General features: G+C 55.7%; 3 protein-coding genes across 4 annotated transcripts in view; all 3 read left to right on the top strand.

The window, feature by feature from the left end:
* The window catches only part of Notch4 (notch receptor 4), a 24,404-nt gene extending 14,731 nt beyond the window's left edge, over positions 1-9,673 (top strand). For both annotated transcript variants that reach the window (XM_021185856.2, XM_029471297.1), the window contains 12 exons: positions 2,035-2,287; positions 2,498-2,610; positions 3,532-4,055; positions 4,468-4,851; positions 4,947-5,122; positions 5,581-5,800; positions 5,943-6,012; positions 6,157-6,295; positions 7,078-7,382; positions 7,699-7,846; positions 8,289-8,386; positions 8,546-9,673. In XM_021185856.2, coding sequence (XP_021041515.1) covers positions 2,035-2,287; positions 2,498-2,610; positions 3,532-4,055; positions 4,468-4,851; positions 4,947-5,122; positions 5,581-5,800; positions 5,943-6,012; positions 6,157-6,295; positions 7,078-7,382; positions 7,699-7,846; positions 8,289-8,386; positions 8,546-9,157 — 3,042 coding nt within the window. In that variant the 3' untranslated portion in view covers positions 9,158-9,673. The remainder of the gene's footprint in view (positions 1-2,034; positions 2,288-2,497; positions 2,611-3,531; positions 4,056-4,467; positions 4,852-4,946; positions 5,123-5,580; positions 5,801-5,942; positions 6,013-6,156; positions 6,296-7,077; positions 7,383-7,698; positions 7,847-8,288; positions 8,387-8,545) is intronic.
* A 1,359-nt stretch (positions 9,674-11,032) lies between these two features.
* On the top strand, positions 11,033-12,987 carry Gpsm3 (G protein signaling modulator 3). The gene is made up of 4 exons (XM_021185858.1): positions 11,033-11,488; positions 11,689-11,791; positions 11,970-12,175; positions 12,404-12,987. The coding sequence occupies exons 1-4, from the start codon at positions 11,450-11,452 to the stop codon at positions 12,539-12,541; spliced, it is 486 nt and encodes a 161-aa protein (XP_021041517.1). The 5' UTR covers positions 11,033-11,449; the 3' UTR covers positions 12,542-12,987.
* Positions 12,988-13,484: 497 nt separating this feature from the next.
* On the top strand, positions 13,485-17,747 carry Pbx2 (PBX homeobox 2). Its single transcript, XM_021185859.2, has 9 exons — positions 13,485-13,993; positions 14,795-14,868; positions 15,091-15,338; positions 15,462-15,652; positions 15,778-15,913; positions 15,996-16,149; positions 16,462-16,550; positions 16,831-16,917; positions 17,028-17,747. The coding sequence occupies exons 1-9, from the start codon at positions 13,773-13,775 to the stop codon at positions 17,118-17,120; spliced, it is 1,293 nt and encodes a 430-aa protein (XP_021041518.1). The 5' UTR covers positions 13,485-13,772; the 3' UTR covers positions 17,121-17,747.
* The last annotated feature ends 412 nt before the right edge of the window (positions 17,748-18,159 follow it).

Genomic DNA, 18,159 nt, shown 5'->3' on the forward strand with positions numbered 1-18,159 from the left:
CCTGGAACTCACTTTGTAGACCAGGCTGGCCTCGAACTCAGAAATCCGCCTGCCTCTGCCTCCCGAGTGCTGGGATTAAAGGCATGCGCCACCACGCCCAGCTCCCAACTTCTTGAAAAAATAATTTATTTAATTTTATTTTATGGACATTGGTGTGATGGTGTCAGATCCTCTAGAACTGCCATGTGGGTGCTGGGACTGGAACCCAAATCCTCTGAAAGAGCAGCCAGCACTCTTAACTACTGAGCCATTTTTCCACACACACACACACACAACTTTTTTATTTTAAATTACATGTGTGACTCTCTATGTGTGGGTATGTGTGCATAAGTGCTGGTGCCCACAAAAGCCAGAGGCATCAGATCCCCTTGGAGCTGGGTTGCAGGCAGCCGTGTGCTAACCTGTGTGGGTTCTGGGACTGGAACCTAGGCCCTCTGCAAGAGCAATGTCTGCTTTTGTGTTCCTTTGCTTCCTGTGTTGGGTTTTTGAGACAGGGTTTCCCTGGCTGTCCTGGAACTTACTCTGTGAACCAAGCTGGCCTTGAACTCAGAGATCTGTCTGCTTCTGTCTCCCCAGGGACTGGGATTAAAGGCACATGCTATCATCACCCAGCTTGTTTCTATGTTCTTAACTGCTAACCCATCTCTCCACCTCCATACCCCTACCCACCCTTTTCTCCTTCCTTCCTTCCTTCCTTCCTTCCTTCCTTCCTTCCTTCCTTCCTTCCTTCCTTCCTTCCTGAGGCAAGGTCTCATATAGCCCAGCCTGGCCTTGAACTCTTTTATGTTGCTTTGGATGATCTCGACTCTCCTGCTTCCGGGTAGTCAGTGCTGGGACTGTAGGCATCACCCCCGACACCTACTTTATACAGTTCAGGGGATCGAACCCAGGATCACGTGTGTGCTAGGCAAACACTCTTCCCACCACCAGCCCCAACCTTTACAAGCCTTTCCAGACTTAGAGAACCCGGGTAGGGATGACCCTGTTTCAAATGTGAATTCTCAGAGTGTCCTGATAGTAAACCTCTGTACTCTCATTCACCCTCCCCCAGTGATTTCCAAAATGCCCTCCACTCAATCCTACCGCTCTCTGGTCCCCTCCCCGCATCCTCTTGACTCTCAAAGCCTCCCTTCTGGCTGGCTGTCCGGCAGAAGCATAGTGCTTGTGACTTTGGGCTGGCACACAAGAATCACAGTGTGGCTCTGGACCGAGCCAGGCTTTCTTTGACTCAGATGCCACTTCACCTTCTTGGCAAACCATTTCGTTATCCGTGGAATGAAGATGAAGTGAGATAGTTATCTCTTCAGGGTTGCTAAGAGGATGGTTTAAGGCTATGCACACAGATTACACCATCAACGCCAACCCTCTCTCCCCTCTGGTTATTGACAGTGCTTCCTAGAAACGCAGACTAGTTTTAATTTTTACCTGTACTGCTTAAAATGCCACCTGGCCAGCTAGGAAGATGGCTTCGCCAAGAAGCTCTAGCCAGAAGATTCCCCAGAAACCCAAGTCCACAGATGGCAAGACAAAGGCAGAAACAGACAAATAGCCTGGCCTAAATGGCAAGTTCCCAGCCAGTAAGAGGCCCTGTCTCAAACAAAAGGCCAGAGGACTAACAGGGAAAATGTCCTCCGATCACTACACACCATGCGTATGCGCATTCGAGTACATACACACGTCTGCATGACACAAGTAGGTAATCATCAGATGGCCACACACCATGCACACGCACACAGAGGCAGGAATGATCCAAGTCGATAATCATCAGACACCTATGATTCAATGCATGAGAAAGGCTGGAGGGTAAGTTGGTATGAAAAAGAAGTGTCCCCCAAAATGAGGCAATGCTTAGTGGCCACATTGTTTGGGACTAAGGATTTCGCTCTGTCACTGAACAATTGTATGTCAGGTAGTGCTCAGACAGGCTGCGATGGATGAGTGAGAACTTCAGCTGTGGAGGCGGGAGACAGGAGGTGGGAGGCTGGCAGACCACCTTGAGCTCCGCAAATCCACTGGCTCCCTCTGTGTCTCCAGTGTGCCCCAGGCTATGAGGGACAGAACTGCTCAAAAGTACTTGACGCTTGTCAGTCCCAGCCCTGCCACAACCACGGAACCTGTACCCCCAGGCCTGGAGGCTTCCACTGTGCCTGCCCTCCAGGCTTTGTGGGACTGCGTTGTGAGGGAGATGTGGATGAGTGTCTAGACCGGCCCTGTCACCCTTCGGGCACTGCAGCTTGCCACTCTTTAGCCAACGCCTTCTACTGCCAGTGTCTGCCTGGGCACACAGGTAAGGCCTGGCATCTCTGGGGCATATCTAAGACCAGGACCATCTTGACAGTCCCTTCCCAAAAGGCAGCCTCTCTCCTCACCCTCTGCCTCCACACCTCTCCCCTTAGAAGTCCCCTACATCTTCTTGCCCACATATCATGTGCTGAACCAACTGTCAGGAGGCAGCCACTGAAGCCAGGTGTGACCTCCAATCTCACCCCCACCACAGGCCAGCGATGTGAGGTGGAGATGGACCTCTGTCAGAGCCAGCCCTGCTTCAATGGAGGGTCCTGTGAGATCACAACAGGGCCACCCCCTGGCTTCACCTGCCACTGCCCCAAGGTATCTGATGCAACAGCCCTTTCTCTCTCCTCCTTATACTGATAAGAGGTAAGAACACCAGACCCAGAACCCTAGGTCCTTGAGTGGGGCTGGAGTCAGAATTACTGGAGAAGGCCCAATGGTGAGTGGCTCTCAGAAACAGTCATGGGAAAGGCAGAATCAGATACTAGCATGGTGCAATTCTGTAGTCCCTGCCTTTGGGCATCGAGGCAGGAGGATAAAGAGTTGGACGTCATCCTTGGCCACACAATGAATTTGAGCTGGTAAGATGGCTCAGTGGTCTCTTCCAAAGCTCCCAAGTTCAAGTCCCAGCAACCACATGGTGACTCACAATGAATCTGAGACCAGACTTTCATCTCAAAAAGCAAAATGAAACAAAAAAATCCACCTTTTCAAAAATGGCTTTAGACAAGATCTCTAAACACTGTGTGGGTGACAGGTGTGGGTGGGGAGCTCTAGGCAAGAACCTGGCTGAGCCTTGGTTTGTGACAACAGGTTGTACCTTCTTTTCTCACCCTAATGTTCTTGAGCCAAACTCAAGAATGACGATAGTAAACACTTTCCCCACTTCCACCTTCCTCCTGTTTACCCTGGGAAAGAAGAGCACATGTGGCCTGAATCCAGGGATTAAAATGCCACAGTAATCAGTCAACTGCACCAAGCAATGATCTGTGCCTTCTTGGACTTGCACCCTGAAACATAGCATAGCCACACTTCACCCAGTCCCACCAAGGGCAATAAGTCAGTGTGGTGTGTGCAGTTAGCAGGGGACCCAGCAACAACATCCATTACAAGGGACGTGATGCTGTCTGAGGTCTCTGTCCTATAGGATTATCTAGAACCCTCTGTGCCATGTTGTCCTAGCTTGCTTCAGGAAAGAATAATGCAAGGTCCTTTTGCATTCTCTTCTTTCTGCCACAGGGTTTTGAAGGCCCCACCTGCAGCCACAAAGCCCTTTCCTGCGGCATCCATCACTGCCACAATGGAGGCCTATGCCTGCCCTCCCCTAAGCCAGGGTCACCACCACTCTGTGCCTGCCTCAGTGGTTTTGGGGGCCCTGACTGTCTGACACCTCCAGCTCCACCGGGCTGCGGTCCCCCCTCACCCTGCCTGCACAATGGTAGCTGCACTGAGATCCCTGGGTTGGGCAACCCGGGCTTTCAATGCACCTGCCCTCCTGACTCTCCAGGGCCCCGGTGTCAAAGGCCAGGGGCAAGTGGATGTGAGGGCCGAGGTGGTGATGGGACCTGCGATGCTGGCTGCAGTGGCCCAGGAGGAGACTGGGATGGAGGGGACTGTTCCCTGGGGGTCCCAGACCCCTGGAAGGGCTGTCCCCCGCATTCCCAGTGCTGGCTTCTCTTCCGGGATGGGCGGTGTCACCCGCAGTGTGACTCTGAGGAGTGTCTGTTTGATGGCTACGACTGTGAAATCCCTCCAACCTGCATGTGAGCCTGGGAATGAGGGGTAGGGGTGGGGGTGGGGCGACATACATGCCCAAGCTACAGAATGGCCAGCATTGGACTCCAGGGGGGTTCCATGCTAAGAAAGACTCCAACCCAGGGGAATGGAGTAACAGACACTGTGGGACATGGGCCTCAGCTTCTCTCCCCTGGCCTCTTTACCATAGAATCCCTCCCTGGCAAGCAACACCCCCCAAGGGAAAGGGTCTTGGATCCTCTTTCTGAGACAGGAGCAGGAGGCAAGGTTGGCCCCAGTCAATGGGGTCGGCAGACATCTGGGTGTTTGGCTACCATCCTGAGCAACCAGAGTCACAGAAGCCATGGAATGGCCGTAATTCTCTGTGAAGAAGGGTCAGATTTGGGAAGGGTGCTGAGTCCATGCCTCCTTTGCCCACAGCCCAGCCTATGACCAGTACTGCCGAGATCACTTCCACAATGGGCACTGTGAGAAAGGCTGCAATAATGCTGAGTGTGGCTGGGACGGAGGAGACTGCAGACCAGAAGGGGAGGATTCAGAGGGGAGGCCCTCCCTGGCCCTGCTGGTGGTGCTGAGGCCCCCAGCCCTGGATCAGCAGCTGCTTGCCCTGGCACGAGTGCTGTCCCTGACTCTGAGGGTTGGTCTCTGGGTGAGGAAAGACAGTGAAGGCAGGAACATGGTGTTCCCCTATCCTGGGACCCGGGCCAAAGAGGAGCTGAGTGGAGCTAAGGATTCCTCTTCGTGGGAAAGACAAGCCCCTCCCACTCAGCCCCTGGGCAAGGAGACGGAGTCTCTTGGTGCAGGGTAAGCAAGACATGGAGGGGTGGGGGCAAATGACAGTTCTTTGGATGCAGCAGGGACGAGACAGAAGTCCCTGAAGTGCCTTTCCCTTCCCACAGGTTTGTGGTAGTGATGGGAGTGGATCTGTCCCGCTGTGGTCCGGAACATCCTGCGTCCCGCTGTCCCTGGGACTCTGGACTCCTGCTGCGCTTCCTTGCAGCAATGGCTGCAGTGGGAGCTCTGGAGCCCCTGCTGCCTGGACCCTTGCTGGCGGCTCACCCTCAAGCAGGGACCAGTAGGTGATCCCCTACCATCGCCCTTGACCTTAGCTCATATCCTCGCCGAGAGAGAGAGAGAGAGAGAGAGAGAGAGAGAGAGAGAGAGAGAGAGAGAGAGAGAGAGAGAACTAAAAACCAAAATGTCTGTGTGGGGAACTTGGCCTAACATCTCTTCTTTGGAATGACTCTCCCCCTGGCCCATCAGTTCAGTGGTCTCCCTTCCTGTTTCCCTGAGAACTTTATACTAACCTCTGGCATAGCGCTACAACCAACCTTGGGTTACCACTATATAATAGGAAAACTATCATATAATAACATATCCTATGAGCCCTCTTCGAAGCATGTTAACCATTAACACATTTAACTACAGGAGACAGGAGGAAACTGAGGCAGGCTACTCCACTGACCCAAGCTACTCCACTGGCCCAATCTTAACAAGAATGGGCCCCTTTTGTGACTGTCTCTCTCTTACCAGGGCCCCCTGCCAACCAGCTTCCCTGGCCCATTCTATGTTCACCAGTGGTTGGGGTGCTTCTCCTGGCCCTTGGGGCCCTTCTCGTCCTCCAGCTCATTCGGCGCCGGCGGCGAGAACATGGGGCCCTGTGGCTGCCCCCTGGTTTCATTCGAAGGCCTCAGACACAGCAGGCACCCCACCGGCGGAGGCCCCCACTGGGCGAGGACAACATTGGTCTTAAGTGAGACTTTTTTAAGGGTCTGGGATTCGGGGGAGTGTCCAAAACTCTTCTCCTGCAGAAGTGGAAGGGTCAGTCGGAAGGCTTCTGGAAGCCTGGGAGATGCTGGCTGGCCTTAGCCTATCTACCTACTCACCCCATCCAGGACACTGAAGCCAGAGGCCGAAGTGGATGAGGATGGAGTGGCCATGTGCTCGGGCCCTGAAGAGGGAGAGGTAGGCCAGGTGAAACCTCGTGTGTGTGTTTGTGTGTGTGTGTGTGTGTGTGTGTGTGTGCTCACGCACATGGGGGGATGGTACAGAGGAGACAGTGGCAAGGTCAACTCAATGACCTTCGATTGTCCTTGCTCTTGCCCCAAGGCTGAAGAAACAGCCTCAGCCTCCAGGTGCCAGCTTTGGCCGCTCAACAGCGGCTGTGGAGAGCTCCCCCAGGCAGCCATGCTGACCCCTCCTCAGGAGTGTGAATCGGAGGCTCTAGACGTGGACACCTGTGGACCTGGTACACAACCAACCTAGACCAAGTGGAGGTGTGGGGGTGGGGCAGGGGATCCTACACTTGACCCTTTTAGAAACAAAGGCCATTAGTATCCAAACTAGAGCCTTCAGAGAGAGTGGTAGCTCTCAGAGAAAGGGCCCCAGAGCACGCAGCATCATCTAGGGATGTGCCAGGAATACAAATTCAGACTTGGCAAGCTGAGGTATAGAGCAATGGGAACAGCCTTCTAGGTCAGGCCAACTCAGGCTCACGCCTCAGACGCTCTGAGAACTATAGCCTCCCTGCTCCTGTTACTGATGAGAAAACTGGGCCTCAGAGAGGTTGATGAAGACACTAAATCTAGTCGGTCGGTGGTGGTGCACACCTTTGATTCAGGCACTCAGGAGGCAGATGGAGGCAGATCTCTGAGTTGGAAGCCAGCCTCGTCTAGAGATCAAGTTCCAGGACAGGCAGCACTACACAGAAAACCCTGTCTTTAAACAAAACAAAACACTAAATCAAGAACCAACACTTGACTGGCAGCAGTGGCACACACCTTTAATCCTAGCAGGACGGTTTTAGTCCTAGCAGGAAAGAAGCAGAGGCAGGTGGATCTCTCTGAGTTCTAGACCAGCCTGGTGAGTTCCAGGACAGTCAGAGCTATATAGTGAGAATCTGTTGCAAGCACCCCTTACTCCATCACCCTAAAAAGGCAGAGCTTGGCTAAGATGGCTGCAATTCTCCCAGGGGCATGTTATCATTCTCTTATCCCTTTGATCGTCCCTCGTACTCATTCTCATCCGCAGATGGGGTGACACCCCTGATGTCAGCCGTCTTCTGTGGGGGAGTGCAGTCCACAACTGGGGCTAGTCCACAGAGACTGGGGCTAGGAAATCTGGAACCCTGGGAACCACTGCTGGATAGAGGGGCCTGCCCCCAGGCTCACACTGTGGGCACTGGAGAGACACCTCTGCACCTAGCTGCCAGATTCTCTCGGCCAACCGCTGCCCGCCGCCTCCTTGAGGCTGGAGCCAACCCCAACCAGCCAGACCGCGCTGGGCGCACCCCACTTCACACTGCTGTGGCTGCTGACGCTCGGGAGGTTTGCCAGGTCGGCATATATCGGGGTCTCTAAAGGAAGTAGGAGTACGCTTACATATAAAACAGAGAGGTTTTCTCTGGGGTTTGACAAAGAGGAAACAGACTGGAGACCTGAAGGTGGCATGTAGCGACTGGCTTCGGAGATGATGGGCCTATAACCCCAGCACTGGGGAGGTGGGGGTAGACAAATCTCTATGTGTCCCAGTCTAGCCTGGGCTGCGTAAGAAGACATTGTCTCAAAACAAAGACAGGCAACAAAAGCGTGAGGAGCCTGACCTAGAAGCCCAGGGTACCCCAGGGGTCACAGGACCTTTCTGTCTCCCTAGCTCCTATTGGCCAGCAGACAGACTACGGTGGACGCCCGCACAGAGGACGGGACTACACCTTTGATGCTGGCTGCCAGGCTGGCCGTGGAGGACCTGGTTGAAGAATTGATCGCAGCCCGAGCAGATGTAGGAGCCAGGGATAAAAGGGGTATGCATGGAGCCGCTGTGTTATCAGAATGTTGGGGAGAGCGGTAAGGAGGTGAAGTTCAAAATACAGGCACAGTGGGAACAGACTAGAGGCTCCTGTGCAGTGGCAGGATGGAGAGCGAGTTTCCCCATCACTGTTAAGTACACATCTTGTCTCAGTCCATGATACGGGAATGGAAGAAGTACCGGCGGGAACCGTAATGGGGATACCCGGGTCCCACCGATCCAGAACAATACCCATTGTCCTGCCCGAGCGCCCATGACGTCACCAGGGCAACACTTGCAGCCGACTGGCGGTTGCCAAGGCAACGCTTCCCGCCTCTGAAGAATCCAAGTAGATCTCCCTTCCTCCCCCCACCACCAAGGCCAGAACCCGTGGGAAACTAAAAGGTAGGATTCTGACTTCCAACTGCGGGGTAACCGGCTCCCACGTGGTACCCTAGGAAAAACTGCACTGCACTGGGCCGCTGCTGTGAACAACGCCCGAGCCGCCCGCTCTCTCCTCCAGGCTGGAGCGGATAAAGATGCCCAGGACAGTAGGGTGAGCCATGTCGCAGCCCCCACTGAACAAGCCAAAAGCTGGGGAATCCAGCAGGCTCCAAGGGGGCGGGGCCCAGTGTCTGGCGGGAGGGCACAGACTCCCGGTGGGCGGGGACTCCCTAACAGTCCCCGCCCCCGGGCTTTCGGGTCTCCTCCGCAGGAGCAGACGCCTCTTTTCCTGGCAGCGCGCGAAGGCGCCGTGGAGGTGGCGCAGCTGCTGCTGGAGCTCGGGGCGGCCCGGGGACTGCGAGACCAGGCCGGGCTGGCCCCAGGAGATGTGGCCCGCCAGCGCAGTCACTGGGACCTGCTAACGTTGCTGGAAGGGGTCGGACCGACCACGCAAGAGGCCCGTGCGCACGCACGCACCACGCCGGGGGGCGGGGCCGCGCCGCGCTGCCGGACGCTGTCTGCGGGAGCGCGCCCGCGCGGGGGCGGAGCCTGTCTGCAGGCTCGCACTTGGTCGGTGGACATGGGAGCGCGCGGAGGGACGGTGCATGCGCGCTGCCGGAGCCGATCTGGAAGCTGCGGAGGCCCCACCACGCGCGGCCGCAGGTTCTCCGCGGGCTCCCGTGGACGACGCGGGGCTAGGGCATCACAGGATGACTGGCCTCGCGACTGGGTGGCCCTGGAAGCCTGCGGCTCCGCCTGCAGTGCGCCGATCCCGCCTCCCAGCCTGACCCCGTCCCCAGAACGTGGATCCCCTCAAGTTGCCTGGGGTCTTCCAGTCCACCAAGAGATTCCCTTAAACTCGGTTGGACGAAATCTGAACTAGGCAGCTGCGTGGAAGGAAGGAAGCGACACGTACGAGTCTGGAAGACTCCGGACTTTGAAGGCCAAAATAACCGTTATGCCCACTTGTCTCCCCCATAGAGTATGCACAGCAATGGGAAGAGGGTTTAGGATGCCCGAATGAGATAGACCGTGATTTTCCTGGAAAATAGGGCAGCTACAAGAGGACAAAGTTGATTTCGAGAATCCCTAAACTCTGGAACCAAGAACTGTGGGCGAATTGGGTGTAAAATGTTTCTTGTGTATGGTTTCCCAAAAGGAGCCTCTGCTATCTACTGTCCACAGTATCTGGCAACTATTTATTGAGCACCTACGATGTGCCGGGTGTTGTGTAGATGATGAACAGTAACCACTGGCCCATCCAGCTGATGACTCCTTGCCCTCTCTCTGCCTCCCCACAAGGACACTGGTGCAGGGATGAGGCCGTGTTCTCCAGTCACTGCTATCTCCGAGAACCCCAAACTCATGGATAATAAAGCTAATTTGAAGTGCTACTTTATTTTCTGAGGGACTAAAGAGTGAGATGGAAAAAGTGCATAGTGTTTGGGAAATTCAATACTCCAGATTCATTCATATAGTGGGGGGGGGGGGTGTTAAATATAAATTAAAGGCAAACCGACAATCTGGGAATCCCAGTTCATCTGGGATATCACTAAAAGTGAGAATCTCCAATAGTCTTCAAATATACAAGGTGATAACTGTGTCCCTCATCTAAGACCATTTAGCTATAACAGGAGATCCCTAAGGGCTCAAAGACAGGAGGGTCTCGAATTGCTCATACTTCAGCCTTGTGGCTTTACCCCAATGCTGATAAACCAGGAGGCATTCTGGAAAATTATCCACCATTTGAAGGGCATTCACCATGTGCCAAAGTGCCTCCTTACCAGTAAGCCTTAGTAATGCTGTGAGGTAAATGACATGCAGTTGAGGTGCCTATTTAACTTACCAGAGCTAGCTCACTTGGCCTCCAGGTTCTCCCAGCAACCCCCAGTCCTTACCTGCTACAGGATATGGCTATCATACCCTGCCCCCTGCCCCTGCCCTGAACTTTCCAGACAGCCTGAACTGCCCTTCCCCCAGAGGCTCTCTACCCTATATAATCCAGACATCATTTTGGTTACCTATTCCCTCTCTCTGTGCTCTCTCTCTCTCTCTCTCTCTCTCTCTCTCTCTCTCTCTCTCTCTCTCTCCTCTCTCTCTCTCTCCACCTCCCTCCCTCCCTCTCCCTCTCTGCCTCTTACACTTTTATATGCTTTTTATATATATATACTTTTAATTTGGCCTGAATTGGCTCATTACATCAGCAGAGAAACCTATTACAGCCCACCTTACCCTTTCACACTTTGAGGCTCTCTTCATCCGATTTCATGCTCCGAGTCACTGGGCTCCAACTTCACAGGGCAGACAACCTTTTGAAGACCCCAGATGTCTATCCGTTCTGCTCCCTTCCTGGAGCTACTAGAACTGATTGAAGGCCGAGCTAAAGTCAGTATTCCACTCTCAAATCCCTAGGCAAGTTTCCCCCTCACCCTTGTCTATGCTAGCTTGGCTGCCAGTAGACATTCCCTCATACTCTCCACCGTCGGCAATGCTTGGGGCAGCGATAACTCTTCAGCCCCAGTCTCTGGCTACTTTTACTGTGTTGGGCCAGTGTTAGGGCATAAGATGTATTGCGAGGAATGCATCCGGGGTCAACAAGTCTTCTGCTCCCCCACCCCCCAGAATCATGCCTTTCCCTGACCCAGTAAATCAAGAGAGATGAGAAGGGTCAAATCCTAATCAGGATTAGTTTTAGGGAGAGAATGAACCTGGTTTGGGGGAGGGGGATCCCGAAGAGTGAAACCACTTCCTGTGTTGTAGCTAGTTCCGGTGTTGACAGAGAAGAGCTGGAGGGGAGGTGGGGATGGTGGAGCAGTGTGGCCAGCTAGGGGGTTACTGAGGCTCTGGAGATGAGCCGGCAGGAATCCGCCCTGTCAGGAGCTTGCTCCACTCCTGCAGCTGGAGTCTCTCCCGGTCTCTGTCCTCCCCTGGGGCAAGAGAGGTCAAACAAGCTGTTTGGGTGGGAAAAAGAGGATGGAGGAAGTTGACAGAGTTGGGCGGGGCCCATGGGGGGGCTGACCAGGAACCCGGCTTCCTGCTCAGTACCCTGGCACCCAGCCCCCAGCTCACCCCCACCCCGTCCAGCCCCCATTCCCCTCAGGAACCCAAGGTTCCGGGTCCTCCTCCCAAATTCCAGCTACTCCTCCCCATCAGTGTCTCTTCCCCAAGTCCAGGGATGGAGGCTGAAAGACCCCAGGAAGAAGATGGTGAACAGGTGAGCTGCTGGGGTGCCGGGCTGGGGAACCAACCCAGGGAGAAGGGACATGTGGGACCTAGTGACAGGTGGACACAGGAGACTTGGGAAAGCTTGGGCACACCAAGACAGGAACAAAAACGCAGGGGAAATGGGTCCCTGGCCTAGCCCTCCACCCACTCACACCTCTGACTGGAATGAACAACATGTCTTGGTATCAGAGTCTCCCGCAGGATGATCAGGGCTGGCCCCCTGTGAATGCCACCGCTCGGCCTTGGAGATCTGCTCCTCCCTCTCCTCCTCCTCCTGGAACCCGACACACAGGTACCCCACCAACCCTGGAAGATCTTGACCCTATCACCCAGGCTACCCCAGTGTGGGTCCACTAACCATCACACCTGTTGGTCCCTAGCTCGTCCACCAGCTCACCTGTCCCCACTGCTTGCTACTCCCATTCTGTCCTAGCCTCTGGGTCTGAATCCTCCTCCTTCCTCTCCCATAGCCCTAGGGCCCCGTTCTGGCTCCCTGCTCTCCCTGCAGACTGAGCTCCTTCTGGACCTAGTGGCCGAAGCCCAGTCCCGCCGCCTAGAGGAACAGAGGGCCACCTTCCACACCCCCGAGGCCCCACCAAACCTAGCCTCAGCCCCAACCCCACCCCGGCTTCTTGAAGACAAAGAACAGCTCTACAGCACCATCCTTAGTCACCAGGTAAGGCACATCCCACCCCACATGCATCCATGGAGACAAGACCCAGGTCTCCTAGCTGGCCTTCTGCCTGAGCCCTAACTTCTTTTTCCCTAAGCATATGTCCTTTGGTAAGCCTCTAGTCTCCCCATCCCCATCACAGATTTCCTATCTGCCCCACACCAACCCTGGTCTCTCTCACCCAAAACCATCACAGGCTACCAATGCCCTTTTCTCCCTCCACATTTCTAGTGCCAGCGGATTGAAGCCCAACGGTCTGACCCGCCCCTTCCCCCCGGGGGGCAAGAGCTTCTGGAGTTGCTGCTGAGAGTTCAGGGTGGAGGTCGAATGGAGGAGCAACGATCCCGGCCTCCTACACACACCTGCTGAGACCGGAGCTCCTCACCAGTCCCTTCTCTCTGGGACTCAAAGCTGGGACACTCCCCGAAGGTCTTCAACCCTGTTTGGCAGGGGTACCAGAGATGGAAGACCCGGCTAAAATTGCAGTATTTACCACCCACTTTCCCTGGGGACTGGACTTGGGACAAGTACTCTAACCATGAAGATAAGCAAGGTAGGGTGGACACAACTCCCGAGGACAGTTAAGAGTCTCTATCCTGAGCTGTCAAGCTACTAAACGGTGGTGTGAGGGCTGCGGCCTGCCCCTGCCTAGTGAGAAAAAAAGGGAAGAGTAAGACAATTGTCCAGCACTAGCAGTCTCAGGCCCCAAGGCAGAGGGGCCCAGAGGCGGTGAAGCGACTCTTACCCCGCCCCCACCCTGCTGCTGAGTCTGTCTGATGTTTTGGTTGTATGAATAAACATAATTCCCCTCTGGACTGAAGACTGGTATCTGGGGGGGGAGGGGGGCGGTGCAAGGTGGGTAGGTGAGGCCTGGGGCAGCCGCTCTCCGCGATCTGGCCAGAGGCCAGCTCCCCTCCCTGGCTGGTTAATTACTGGCTCATTAAGCAGCGGCTGGAGACCTCCCTAATCATCTCCCCCAGCCCCCAGTCTCCCGGTTTTAATTAAGTCGAACAAGGAGGGGAGTCATTAGAACAAGAAATATGAACCGAGCTGTCGGAGAACATTCCAGAGGCCGGAGTCCGCACCACCCGACCATGGCCTCGGAACCCAGGTGGCCGAGACACCCACCCTAGCGCCCTTTCGGCCAGCGCCGGGGCCAACCCAGTCTCTCCCCGGCCACCCGGCCGCTCCCCGCTTCCACCCGCCGCCGCCGCCTGCGTCTCCCCGCCCCCGGCTCCTCCCCGTTCCTCCTCTCCTCCCCTCCTCTTCCTCCCGCTCCCCTCCCCCAGCCGCCTCCCTCGCTCCCCCTTCTCCCTCCTCCCTCCTCTCGCACACACACCCCCGCTTGGGCCTCCTCTCTCTCTCTCTCGCCGGCTCCATTTTCTCCGCCGCCGGGGGCCGGGGTCTCCTGTGGGGGTGCCCAGGCGGCACCCCGGGTCTCCCCTTCAGTGCCGGGGTGAACCCCCGAGGGGAGCCGGGAGGCGGGTTGCCGGGCGGGGTTGGGGCGGAGGGAGCAGCGGCCCCAGCGAGTTTGGGGGGGAAGTCACCCGGCGGGGGGAGGGGCGAGCAGGGAGGGGGCCTCAGGCCCCCCCCCCCAGCTATGGACGAGCGGCTGCTGGGGCCGCCTCCTCCGGGCGGGGGCCGTGGGGGTCTGGGGCTGGTAGGTGCGGAGCCCGGGGGCCCTGGCGAGCCTCCCGGTGGCGGAGACCCCGGTGGGGGAAGTGGGGGGGTCCCGGGAGGCCGAGGGAAGCAAGACATCGGGGACATTCTGCAACAGATAATGACCATCACGGACCAGAGCCTGGACGAGGCCCAGGCCAAGTGAGTGCCCCCACCCCGGGACCCCGCTCACTGCTCTGAGTCCTCTGCAAGCCCCCCTCCCCCAGGGCCCTCTCTGGATCTTGCAACTCTTTTCTTTCCTTAGTTCTAGTGTTCTCTCAAAGCTTGCTTTGCCCCTAGGCCCTAAAACCTCCTCCACAGAGCGAACCCCAGGTGGTCTCACTCCCTCCTAACCTTTTGCTGACCCCTACAGTCAACTCTGGCCCATGTCCTGGCTCCCAGACTTAGAAACTGTTCTCAGCCAAAGCTGTCTTCCCTAACTAACCGGCTAGCCCACCCCGTTCTCCGCGTACGGATCCAGGATCTCCACACATTCCCTTCCACGGAGGTCGGGGCCTCCAAGAGTCCTCAACAGCCTTCCCCCTGCTCAGCCCACACATTCTGTACTGAACTCCCAGGTGGCAGGGCACCCCCACCCCCCTTCCCAGGCCCTCTACCGCCTCACACTGACAGCCTCCAGTTCCCTACTCCACAACCTACCTAGTCACCTTTATTTCTTCAGTCATCTCTAGATCCTTGCTCCATCTTTTTGCTTGAACCATCCCTCTTAGCCTCAGCCCGCCCATAGTGACTTTAGCCCCACTGCCTGCATCTTCTGCTTCCTGTGACCCTGCTGCTTCCCGAAGCTATGGCAGCTGATCTCAACTATCCCTCCGACTCCACTCTACCCCGATTCCCACTTAACCCCCTCGCAGATTATGCCCCCACCTTGTACCCTGGCACCCCTCTGGTCTTTCTCCTGCCTGCCGCCTGAACCCTTTCTCTCCTCCTGTTCCTCCTAAGGAAACACGCCCTAAACTGTCACCGAATGAAACCTGCCCTGTTTAGTGTTCTGTGTGAAATCAAGGAGAAAACTGGTATGTAGGTGTCCCCTCTGATGCTCACTTCTGGGAGCAGGACTCTGCCTTAGGGCTCAGAGTTTGACAACTTGAAGCCTTGAGGAAATTGAGCGCCACAGAGGTTGCTTGAAAGGAAGTGGGGAGGGGAAGCCCTGGAGCCCTGGGACTGAGGATGGAGCTTTGACCGGGGATGGGGGTGGGGGGCGAGGGGTTCCTTAAGTCTGTTTGCCTGCCTGCTAGGCCTTAGCATTCGGAGCTCCCAAGAGGAGGAGCCCGTGGACCCACAGCTGATGCGCCTGGACAACATGCTTCTGGCAGAAGGTGTGGCTGGACCCGAGAAAGGGGGCGGCTCCGCAGCAGCTGCTGCAGCCGCCGCAGCCTCTGGTGGTGGCGTATCCCCGGACAACTCCATCGAACACTCAGACTATCGCAGCAAGCTTGCCCAGATCCGCCACATCTACCACTCAGAACTGGAGAAGTATGAGCAGGTGAGGGGAGGCAAGCGAGTGAGCAGGTGAGGTGGACCCGAGAGTAAAAAGGGCCCCCCCACACCCGGGACTCTAGAAGCCCCAAGCCACAGGGCCTCCTCAACAGCCTACCTGCTCCAATAGGCATGCAATGAGTTTACAACTCACGTCATGAACCTGCTGAGGGAGCAGAGCCGCACGCGCCCGGTCGCCCCCAAGGAGATGGAACGCATGGTTAGCATCATCCATCGAAAGTTCAGCGCCATTCAGATGCAGCTGAAGCAAAGCACCTGTGAGGCCGTCATGATCCTGCGCTCTCGCTTCCTGGATGCCAGGTCGGGCTCAGGAACCCCGTCCCTCCCTCCCGTACCGCTCCAAGACCCCTGGGCTGCCCCGTTATCCAGAAGGGCGGCGCTATGATGATGCTAGAGTTTCTGACATGCTCCGTGCTTCTCTGCAGACGGAAACGCCGGAACTTCAGCAAACAGGCCACTGAGGTCCTGAATGAATATTTCTACTCCCACCTGAGCAACCCTTATCCTAGTGAGGAGGCCAAAGAGGAGCTTGCCAAGAAGTGTGGCATCACCGTCTCTCAGGTACTCGGGGGTTCTCGGATGTTACTAGGAGAGGGGTCCCCAAGACAAGGTTCCACTTGACCCTCTCTGCCCGACACTGCAGGTTTCCAACTGGTTCGGTAACAAGCGAATCCGCTACAAGAAGAATATTGGGAAGTTCCAAGAGGAGGCGAACATCTATGCTGTGAAGACAGCCGTGTCAGTTGCCCAAGGGGGCCACAGCCGCACCAGCTCTCCAACGCCCCCTTCCTCCGCAGGTGGAGCCCACTGCCACACTGGCTGGCTCATTTGAGTGTTTCTTGCCTTTGCTTCCACTTGTGTCTGTGCAGGATGATAGCAAGGAGGACTTTGGGGTGGGGTGGGGGGAGACCAGGCTAAGATGGGGTGGCAATGTCAAGGGGTAGCCTGTTGTGAGGGAGGGCCTGCTGTTCTGTGGATAATCTGCATATACTCCAAGTTTATTCCCAGAGAGTGAGCTTTCTGGAAGCTCAGGGTTGGGTTTCCCTCCTGTCCCCCATCAGAGGGCCCTGTGCTTTTTCTCTGATTCTCTCTCTCTCTGCCCTCGAAAGGCTCTGGCGGCTCTTTCAATCTCTCAGGATCCGGAGACATGTTTCTGGGGATGCCCGGGCTCAATGGAGATTCCTACCCTGCTTCCCAGGTCAGAAGGCCCAGCTCCTCTCTTCTCTTTCATTGCTGCGTGCATGATGGGGAGGGCAGGCCGGTGGGTATATGTGCGACTGCACACATCAGTATCACAGGGCAGCTCTGTGGTCAGTTCTCCCATCTTTAGGTGGGTTCAGGGGATCAAGCTCAGATCAGGAGGCTTTACCTGACAGACACCCTTTTCCTGCTGAGCTGTGCGTGCCCTGCCCCACCCCCAAACACACAAGACCCCCTCTGAGGCATCCGTGGGTCATGCCTTTCTTTGTAACCTGCAGGTGGAATCACTCCGACACTCGATGGGGCCAGGGAGCTACGGGGATAACATTGGGGGAGGTCAGATATACAGTCCTCGAGAAATTCGGGTGAGTGGGTCAAAGGGCCTCGCTGCCTCCAGCTTTTGGCTCTCACCGGGGTGGGAGTGTGACCCCCACACTGGGATTTCCCATTCTGACTCTCATTCTCTTTTTACCAGGCCAATGGTGGCTGGCAGGAGGCTGTGACCCCGTCCTCGGTGACCTCCCCAACAGAGGGACCAGGAAGTGTTCACTCTGACACCTCCAACTGACCTTGCCCCTCAAGGTCACGGGGCTGGGGGCTTCCACCAGGCAACTCTTGAGGACTCTGGGCATCTAGAGGACAAACCCCACAGAAGCACAAAGCCGAGGGCCATTGGGGTTGTGCCCTCCCCGACCAGACGCTTGGTGCTGGGGTGCTGACAACATGGCAGGGAGAGTGGGGTGTCCCCATTTCTTCTTTCTTTTTTTCTTCTCACCTCTCACCAAAACCAGATACCTGTTTCTCAGATGTCTCTTAAATCTACAACCTAACACCAGTTGTGTTTGTCTTGGACTCCCCCTACTTCTGTTCCCCACCCCACTTACATACTCTGGAATCTGGAGATGTCAGCCCTGCCCGACCCAGAGATGCCAAAAATGGGGACTCTTGGACAGAGGCCCTGGGCCAACACCCCCTCCCCCATGCACCCCCACCTCCTGCCCCTCCAGACGGCTTTATTACCTCATACGCAGCTCATCTTAAACCAATAGAACCGCTCGGTGGACAAGAGTGTCTGACTCGGATATCTACCTCGGAGGGAGTTTCTGCTACTTTAGAAAACTGTTGCCTAGGCTTTGGAGTTGGACTTTTTGTTTTGTTTTGTTTGTTTTTTAAGAAAAGAAACCCTGAATCTGTATTTCTTTTTAATTGTTTCTGTTGGTAGTGGTGATCCTTAAGTTTTAATATAGTTTGAAGAAGTAGGGTTTTGGGTGTGTGTGGGTGTGTGTGGGTGTGTGTCTTAAATAAACATGCTGATTTATTTTTGTTTACCCACTCGAGAAGTAAGAGCCAAAGGGGCCTAGTAAGAGAACAGACAGAACTGGTGGTGGCTACTTGATCCAGCCTCCCAGTGGGGAATTGGATTTTGTAGGATACCAGGTTCTCAGCCTGGACACTTGGGTTTCTTAGCCTGTGCAGGCAGATCTCTGCTGTATTTCATATGGAGCATGAAGCCCCGTAGCCTCCTGCCTCCCTCACCTCCCCAGTAACCTTTGGGCAAGGCTAGACTGAACTCAGTGATTTTGAAAAAGTCAAAAGGCTTTTGTTTT

This window comes from Mus caroli, chromosome 17, assembly GCF_900094665.2.
Source record: "Mus caroli chromosome 17, CAROLI_EIJ_v1.1, whole genome shotgun sequence".
Lineage (NCBI taxonomy): Eukaryota > Metazoa > Chordata > Mammalia > Rodentia > Muridae > Mus > Mus caroli.

What these genes read in the sequence shown, in the direction of transcription:
- Gpsm3 (XM_021185858.1), top strand. Translation starts at nt 11,450, where the DNA reads ATGGAGGCTGAAAGACCCCAGGAAGAAGATGGTGAACAG. An exon ending in AGGAAGAAGATGGTGAACAG is followed by an intron (nt 11,489 to 11,688) that starts GTGAGCTGCTGG and finishes TCTTGGTATCAG; the next exon opens with AGTCTCCCGCAGGATGATCA. An exon ending in TCCTGGAACCCGACACACAG is followed by an intron (nt 11,792 to 11,969) that starts GTACCCCACCAA and finishes CCTCTCCCATAG; the next exon opens with CCCTAGGGCCCCGTTCTGGC.
- Pbx2 (XM_021185859.2), top strand. Translation starts at nt 13,773, where the DNA reads ATGGACGAGCGGCTGCTGGGGCCGCCTCCTCCGGGCGGGGGCCGTGGG. An exon ending in AACGCCCCCTTCCTCCGCAG is followed by an intron (nt 16,150 to 16,461) that starts GTGGAGCCCACT and finishes TGCCCTCGAAAG; the next exon opens with GCTCTGGCGGCTCTTTCAAT. An exon ending in ACAGTCCTCGAGAAATTCGG is followed by an intron (nt 16,918 to 17,027) that starts GTGAGTGGGTCA and finishes TCTTTTTACCAG; the next exon opens with GCCAATGGTGGCTGGCAGGA.